General features: G+C 36.4%; 1 protein-coding gene across 1 annotated transcript; it reads left to right on the top strand.

Annotated features, from left to right (window-relative positions):
- Window positions 1–269: 269 nt before the first annotated feature.
- On the top strand, window positions 270–3,446 carry LOC112324466 (glycerol-3-phosphate 2-O-acyltransferase 6). The gene is made up of 2 exons (XM_024587225.2): window positions 270–1,026; window positions 2,356–3,446. The coding sequence occupies exons 1-2, from the start codon at window positions 403–405 to the stop codon at window positions 3,232–3,234; spliced, it is 1,503 nt and encodes a 500-aa protein (XP_024442993.1). The 5' UTR covers window positions 270–402; the 3' UTR covers window positions 3,235–3,446.
- Window positions 3,447–9,457: the final 6,011 nt, after the last annotated feature.

Below are 9,457 nucleotides of genomic sequence, written 5' to 3'. Positions count from 1 at the left end.
GAGGCATATGGCCGGCGTCCAAAAACTAAAAAGTAGGCTAATTGAATGTCCTGTGGGTGGTGTTATCGACTGCCAACTACTCAGAGACCCCTCCTCACAACTGCCCTAATTTATACGTCAAAAAATTGACTTACAACCCTTAATCCCTACCTAAAATAATTTTTTTATTTTTTGAGGGGAAAAAAACGAAATGTCAAGTGTAGTCTCTCGAGTCTCAACCACATATTATCTTCATGCTCCTTGCTCAAACATTTAACTTCCTGTCCATGCAATCTTTTTCTTCTCTTCTTTTATAAACCCTTCTCCTCTCTCTTCTTAACACAACATAACTCACACTTCCTAAGAACTCTCAAAATAAACACTATCTATCCCTCTCCCTCTCCCTCTCTATCCCCCTCTGTGATGGTCATGGGGGCTCATCGCCATTTTGAACCAATAGCAAAATGTAGCACAGAGGGGCGATCGAATCAGACCGTGGCTGCAGACCTAGATGGAACACTTCTTGTATCAAGAAGTGCTTTTCCTTACTTCTTGCTTGTTGCTATTGAAGCTGGGAGTCTCCTGAGAGGACTAATTCTTTTATCATCAGTCCCATTTGTGTACTTTACGTACTTAATTATATCAGAGGAAATGGCAATCAAGACCTTCATCTTCATTGCCTTCGCTGGACTTAAAATAAGAGACATTGAGCTTGTTTCAAGGTCTGTCTTGCCAAAGTTTTATGCTGATGATGTCCATCCAGAAACTTGGAGGGTGTTCAATTCTTTTGGAAAGAGATACATTGTTACAGCAAATCCTAGGATTATGGTGGAGCCATTTGCCAAGAACTTTTTAGGTGCTGACAAGGTTCTTGGCACTGAAATACAGGCTACAAAATCTGGAAGGGCAACTGGGTTTGTGAAGAAACCTGGAGTTCTTGTTGGAGATCATAAGAGGAATGCTCTCTTAAAGGAGTTTGGTACAAGTTTGCCTGATTTAGGCCTGGGAGACCGCGAAACTGACCATGACTTCATGTCCATCTGCAAGGTAAGATCTCAGAATTAATTAAACTGTAAAATTATTTAACTACTCTTTACTTAGCCCCTCTTTCTTTTTCAGTAAATTACTCTATATTGTCTTCGTTAAAATATGTCAAATTGCATTCTCAAAGATTCAATATCTAAATGTTCAATTTAGACCAGCTGTTAAATGCATGTAATATATTCGGTCTAAATTGAATCGGTTGCGTTAAGCATAGATTTGAACACAACTTGATGCACAAATGCCCTCAATGCATACACCTTTTAGCATGATGCTATTCAATTTTGACAACAATTTTGAGCGCTGTGTGAGCTGTTTCTAGCTCTATATGTACAGTATAGTCCAACTGTCAATATATCTTTAATATTTATTGTTGGTTTGGTAAGAAAGTTTATGGAAGCATTATTTTGTTCATGAATCTCTTTCTATGTTTCTCTGTCCATCAGATTTTAGGAGAGCTTTTATTCTAATAATTTACTACTGGTACAGGACCATCAGTGTGTAGAGAACACTTTGCTAACGGCTTCTATTCTTAGCCCGTAATCTTATTGCTTTTCCTCCTTTTTTTTTTCCTGCCCTTATCTGATAAATTTCAAATACCTAATTATGAAGCACGAAAAACATTTATAGCATATACTATCACAACAAATATCCACGCCATTCATTCTTCATGTCCAAAACCACTCTTCTAATCAAGTCAAATTGTAATCCATGCACATCATGTAAGAACTATGATGACCAAAGTATAGCTCTAGCAATATTTTCTCATCTTTGAATTCTGTTAGCACTTCGTTCGTGATTATATGGAGCATTTCCACTCTACAAAATTGGTTATGTACACGGATCTAGCTAGTTGATACTGGCCACAAAGTACTGTTGTTGCAGTAGATCCTGATAATATAATTGATCTGGTACTAGATTCATGTAATAATTTATTGCTCCGTTTGTGGAGCCATTTCCTAACAAACAATACAGGAATTGAAAGCTAATTATGTCGTAATAGTATGAACTGGTCGGGTGGTCCAGTGGGTGATGTAGTCCCCTTGTATGTCGAAATATTTTTTTAATCTAGTCCCCTGTCGTTTTCAGAGATAGATAAAGTTCAGTTATTTCAACAACACAAGTGGATCCCCATTCCTTTAATTGATCTTGATTAATTACCTTCGCTTTCATTAGTTTGATCAATTAATTAGCAAACAGATTTGATGCAAACATGCATGTGAAACATTGCTGAAAATAGTTCAATAGGCTGAATAATTAATTTTCTACAACTGAAGCAGAAGGACAAATTACGATCAATTTCTGACATGATTTTTTTGTTAAATTATACTGCAGGAAGGATATATTGTGCCAAGATCCAAGTGCGAGCCACTACCAAGAAACAAGCTTCTAAGCCCTGTCATATTCCATGAGGGCCGGCTGGTTCAAAGACCTACTCCCTTGGTTGCCCTTCTGACGTTCTTATGGATGCCAATTGGTATTATTCTCTCCGTCCTTAGGGTCTACCTTAACATCCCTTTGCCTGAGAGAATTGCCTGGTACAATTATAAGCTGCTAGGAATTAGAGTAGTTGTTAAGGGTAATCCTCCACCCCCTCCAAGAAAAGGCCAAAGTGGAGTCCTCTTTGTTTGCAATCACCGTACTGTCTTAGACCCTGTTGTCACTGCTGTCGCCCTAAGAAGAAAAATTAGCTGTGTCACATACAGCATAAGCAAGTTCACTGAGATTATTTCACCTATCAAGGCTGTTGCTTTATCAAGGGAGAGAGACAGAGATGCTGCAAATATAAAGCGTCTACTTGAAGAAGGTGACTTGGTAATTTGCCCGGAAGGAACCACTTGTAGAGAGCCATTTCTCTTGAGATTTAGTGCTCTTTTTGCAGAACTTACAGATAGGATTGTGCCAGTCGCTATCAATACAAAACAATCTGTCTTCAATGGCACGACGGTTCGAGGGCACAAACTGTTGGACCCTTATTTTGTGTTCATGAATCCAATGCCAACATATGAGATCACCTTCTTGAATCAGCTGCCCACAGAGCTTACTTGCAAAGGAGGCAAATCATCCATTGAAGTTGCAAATTACATACAAAGGGTGCTGGCTGGGACACTTGGATTTGAGTGCACTAATTTGACTAGGAAGGACAAGTACGCTATCCTTGCAGGAACAGACGGCCGTGTTGCAACTAAGAAGGAAAAGGCTTCAGAAAATTAATCTCTCCAAAAGGCGGCATAAAAGAAAATCCATGATTTAATTTCTCTATTGTTTTTTTTTATATATAAAATATTGCTATAACAATAAAATTTGACAATCGCTATTGTGATTAATTACTATAAAATAACTTTAGAGTATATTTGCTTTTTTTATTTTTTAAGTATGTATACCGACATCAAATTACTCTAATGCAATGTTTATTTAATCTTCAACTTTTTATTATTATTTTCACCCTCAAAAAATATTTTCTTTAAATTTGCCAACAAGTGGGTTTTTTTCTTTTATTTTGTTATTTATTCATTTGTAATTTCATCAACTTGATATTAATTTTTTTTAAACATTCACAAGAATTTAAATGAATAATGAGAAAAATAAAAATTTAGCCAAAATATATTAATTCCAAAATACATCTTTAGAGGATCAAATGGCTAACTTGACAAAACTCGTTGAAGGGCTTTTGACTTCATTCAAGGCAAAAGACTATGAGATAACAAAGTTGATGAACAAACTTGAGAGCATAAACGAAGGAGGCCAAAGCTCGGCTACCAAGGCTTTTCAAGTAGATCAATTAGATGTCATTAAGGATTCTACAATTGGAGCTGTAAGGAATATATGCATTATTACGGATGTCTCCTTCACCACGAATCAACTGAAAAAACTCATTAAGAAAGTCATCACGGACCAAATAGAAAGCTCAATTCAACTTTTGTATTCTTATGCGAAGCCATGCACCCAAAGAATCGACCTATTAAAGATGTCTCTAAGTTATCAACCACCAAAGTTTCAACAATTCGATGGCAAAGGAAATTCTAGGCAACATATAGCTCACTTTGTGGAGACTTGCAACAATGTCGGAACTAATAGTGATCTCATGGTCAAACAGCTCGTTCGTTCATTCCTTGAAAGGTAATGCATTTGACCGGTACACTAACTTAGAGTCTGGCTCAATTGATAGTTGGGAGCAATTGGAACGCGAGTTTTTTAACTGCTTCTACAACACTCGTTGTATGGTTAGCATGATTGAACTCACCAATGCACGTTAGTAGAAGGAAGAGCCTGTCATCGACTACATTCATCGATGGAGAAACTTTAGCCTCAACTATAGAGATTAACTCACCAAAACTTCTGCGCTAGCCATGTGTATTCAAGGGATGCATTGAGGACTTTGCTATATTTTACAAGGCATCAAACCAAAGTCTTTTGAAGAATTGGCTACTCGAGCACACGACATAGAATTTAGCATTGCGGCAGCTGAAAGCTCATTATTGCATATACAAGGGCCCAAGAGAAATAAGCCTGAAGGTCATAGATTCAGAAAGAGTGCTCTAAAGGTCAAGGGAAAACAATCTTTAGTAGTTAACTCTGCTGCCATAAAGGTACCAATTAGAGTTAAAAGGAATGATCTTGCAACACCGGCTACTTTTGAAAGGGTGAAAGAAAAAAGCCATCCTTAAAAGAGCGACAAGAAAAAGTGTATCCATTCCTTGAATTAGACATATCTAGGATGATCTGCTCGAGGCAAATCTCATTGAATTTCCAGAGGTGAAGCATCCCAAAGAAGCAAAGCAAATGGACAATTTGAACTATTGCAAATACCATCACTTGATTAACCATCCCGTAGAGAAGTGTTTTGTGTTGAAAGACAAGATCATGAGGCTACATGAGATTAGGGATATCGTTTTCAATGATGAAATAACAACCTTTAATATCACAACCATGATCAATTTGTGTCCACACTATTCGTCCCCTACAATAAGTTTTGGCTTCTTTGAACCTATAAAATTTGGCATCATTTTGCCTACGACCTTCACCATATCATCAAGTCAAACTTTATACATAATCCTTGCACCTTAAGTTAACAACTTGAAGCTTGATTCATCTAAAAATAACGATGACAAAGGATGGACTTTAATCATGTGTGGAAAAGGATGAAATAAGCATATGCAGATGACAAAGCCATCTATAATGAGAATCTCGATGGTGAGGAAGCTAATTAATGAGCTGATACGCTGAAATATTCGATGAAAATCCATACCAGTTAGAGAGGAGGTTTTTCCAGCTCAAACCTTAAGAAAGCCCGTTACACTGAATGAGTACATGCTAAGTGAGATGAGAAGGATGGAAAATGTATTTGTTGCTTGCTATCATGTTGATGAAGAGAAAACTCCTACTAAAAAGGTCATGACGGAAAGTCATGATGACTTTTCAAACTTGCCTCACAATGTATGCACCACAAAGATATCCTTCAATGATGAAGACCTGTTGCTTGGATCAAAACTCCATAGTAGACCTCTTTTTATTAAAGGATATGTCGATGAAAAGATGGTGAATTGTATCTTGGTGGATGATGGTTCGACTGTCAATATATTACCTATTAAGACCATGAAAGAGCTCGAGATTCCTATAGATGAACTCTTCCCAAGTCATCTGATGATTCAAGGCTTTAATCAATGAGGGTAAAACACAATGGGAAAGATAAAACTTGTGATATATATGGAAGAATGGAATCCAATGTATTTTTCCATGTCATTACAACATGCTACTTAGACGACCATGAATACATGAAAATGGCATCGTCTCCTTAACGCTCCACCAATGTATTAGGTAGTGTTAAGATGGACAAGTGGGAAAGATAATGACAAACACATTCTCTTTACTATAGCTGAAACCCAATTTACCGATGCAAAGTTTTATTTTAAGTCAACTGTGATGAAAGAACTATGATCCCCACCTAACCATCCAAGAAAGGAAAAAGTTGACTCAAAAAGCTCAAAAGGGCATAAGTCATTTGCAAATGAATGAGTGAGTTATCCAATAAAGAATAAAGGAAAAGAAAAGGTAGTAGAAAACTTTGTAAATGATAAGGTATCACGTAAAATCATGGTACTATAATATATCCTAGTATCAGCAAGAAAAGTGGGTCAATTTTATTTTACTAAAGATGAAGAGAAGATCAACAAGGGGCTTGAAAACTTTACCTTACCATCTACTAATCTCGCATTGAATAATGTTTTAAAACCTTTATTAAAAGGGTTTGTTCATCAGACTAAGTTGGTGGTTCCAAATCTTGAAAGACTCCTTAATAAACAGGCGAACAACTTTGATCCCAATGCTTGTAAGCTTTTAGCCAGGGCTGGTTATAGTCATGAGGACATCAATAAGTTAGCAAAAGATAGCAATATGACTCAACTCGAAGGTAAACAAGTTTTTGTAAAGACTAGGAAGGTTTAGAGGGAGAAGAAAACTTCTAGCAAAACTTTAAGGGTTAGTCTTGGATACGAGTCTTCCACATCGCTTCATTTTCAGATTAGTAAAGAAGCCTTGTGATATATAAGTTTGGAAGAAGTGAAGGACAAACAACAAAGTCAGCCTACACCTCTTGAAGATTTAGTTTAACATCATCTTGGTGTGACTACAACTCATGCTTCTGTTTTTGTTAGGATTAAAACCTAAAAGAATGGAAGAGCACTAAAATGTACATCAGTCTTCACAAGACTTGGATAATCCAAGTTAAAAGATGACAAACATATACTCGATTATCAACCAAATTTGATGGAGGGTTCAAAGGATTCTTGTAGCCAAATACCTTTACGTATGAAGAGACAATGCAAATGGGTGGTGAGTGCTGAGGCGATATGGAAAGGGAAAAAATATACAATAATGATCACAAACCCCTCTAATAAAGAGAAAGAAGATGAAATAATATATCTCACTTTAAATCACATCACTATTGAAGAAGATGATAATGATGAGCTTATCATTAAAAAAGATGTTGAGGAGGCTCTGCCCACCTTTAAATCAGAAAATAAGCCAACAATGGATGAGCTTAAAGAGATTAACTTAGGCACTGTTGAAAACCTGCGCCCAACTTTTATCAATGCAAACATATCACCTGAAGAGGAAATGAATTACATGGAACTTTTGATAGAGTGTCGAGATATCTTCGCTTATCCTATGATGAAATGCCAGGTTTAGACCCAAAAGTTGTTGTCCATCAATTAGTAGTAAAAAATAGGACAAAACTTGTAAAACAATCCCAACGCCACTTTTATCCTGTACTCATCTCACAAATTGAGGCTAAGTCAGCAAATTTATCCAAGCAGGTTTCATTCGTGAGGTTAAATATCCTACATGGATTTCAAATATCGTGCCGGTAAAAAGAAGAATGGAAAAATCCGTGTTTGAGTGGATTTTCGAGACCTTAACAATGTTTGTCCTAAATATGACTTTTCATTTCCAATTACCAAGATCATGATCGACGGTACCATAAGCCATGAGAGATTAACCTTCATAGATGGTTTATCTGGCTATAATCAAATTTGAATGGTTCCCACATATGAGGAGAAGATAGCATTTCAAACTCTTAAAGGGATATATTGCCATGAAGTCATACCTTTTGGCTTAAAGAACACATGTGCCACTTATCAAAGGGCGATGCAGAAGATTTTTGATGATATGCTTCACTAACAGGTTGAATGCTACATTGATGACCTCGTGGTGAAATCAAAAGAAAAGGAAAATCATTTGCAAAAACTTTGTTTGGTATTTGAACGGTTATGTTGATTCTAACTAAAAATAAACCCACTAAAATATGCATTTGGTGTGTCCTCGGGCAAATTCCTAGGATTTATAGTTCGATATCAAGGAATTGAGATTGAGAGAATGTTGGAGCCAAAAAACATCCACGAGTTGAAAAGTCTCCAAGGAGTCTATATACGGAGATTCATTTCTAACTTAGCGGGTTGATGTCAACCATTCACCCACTTGATGAAGAAGGATACAACATTTTATTAAGACGAAACTTGTACTAATTCGTTCAACAAGATTAAAAAGTAGTTGAATCCACCTGTTTTACAAGCATCGATACCAAGACGCCTATTTATCCTCTATATTGCGGCTCATATATGTTCCTTGGAAGTGTTATTATCATAACAAAATGATGAAGGTAAGGAAAGTGCTCTCTAATATCTTAGTCAAACGTTAAATGGGGTTGAACTGAATTATTCTCCGATAGAGAAGACATGTCTAGCAATAATGTTTGCGATAAAAAAAAGTTAAGGCATTACCTTCAAACACATTCAGTATGACTAATCTCTCGAGCTGACCCTTTCAAGTATATCATCTCAAGGCTAGTACTATCAGGAAAATTGGCAAAATGAATTTTATTGCTTCAAGAATTTGAAATTATCTACGTCTCACAAAAGGCGATCAAGAGGCAAGCACTAGTTGATTTTCTCGTTAATCATCCAATTCTCGATGAATGAAAGTTCTCTGAAGACTTGCCTGATGAGAATATTTTGTTTATTGAAATGTTAGAACCATGAAAAGTATTCTTTGATGGTGCAGCATGACAAAATAAAGCCAAAGCTAGGGTAATATTCATCACACCAGAAGGAGAGGTCTTGTTTTTCTCCTTTTCACTTACCTTGTTCCAATAAGATGGCTGAATATCATACTTTAATTCTTGGGTTGGAAATGGTGGTGAATATAAAGATGTCTCACCTTAAAGTTTTTAGGGATTCTCAATTAGTTATTAGATAACTCCTCTCACTTTATGAAGTCAAGAAGCCAGAATATCCCATATCACAAGTATGCATTAAAACTAATGACATTACTTGATTGTGTCACTTTAGAACATGTACCATGAAAAGAGAATAAGAAAACCGATGCCTTAACAAATCTGACGTCAACATTAGCATCATGTAATGAGGAAATAAAAGTCCTTTTATGTCAAAGATGGGTCATTCCACCGATGACTCATGACATAGAAAAGAAAAAACAAGTGAGTGCAATTTCTATCTATAAGATAGAAAAAGAAGACTGGTGCTAGCTGTTTTTCCACTATTTAAGACATGGTAAACTATCGAAAAACCTATGCTATATGACAGAGATAAGGCAAAGAGCTTCTCACTTCATATACTTTCAAGGCACTCTTTAGCGACACTCTTTTGATAGAGTCCTTTTATGTTGTCTCAAAGAAGAAAAAGTTACAAAAGCACTAGAAGAAACACACTCAGGTATTTATGAAGCATACTAATCAGGTCCTAAACTGCACTTTCAAATTAAAAAAAAAAGGTATTACTGGCCTACAATGGTGAAAGAATGCATAAACTATGCTAGAAAATGCTAAAGTTGTCAATTGCATGCTAGTTTGATCTACCAGCCACCTGAGCCTTTACACCCGACAATTGCTTCTTGACCCTTTGATGCTTAGGACTTGATG

The sequence above is a fragment of the Populus trichocarpa genome, chromosome 16, assembly GCF_000002775.5.
Source record: "Populus trichocarpa isolate Nisqually-1 chromosome 16, P.trichocarpa_v4.1, whole genome shotgun sequence".
Classification (NCBI taxonomy): Eukaryota; Viridiplantae; Streptophyta; class Magnoliopsida; order Malpighiales; family Salicaceae; genus Populus; species Populus trichocarpa.
The sequence above is the reverse complement of the archived record's forward strand: the minus strand, read 5'-3'. Positions and strand labels throughout refer to the sequence as shown.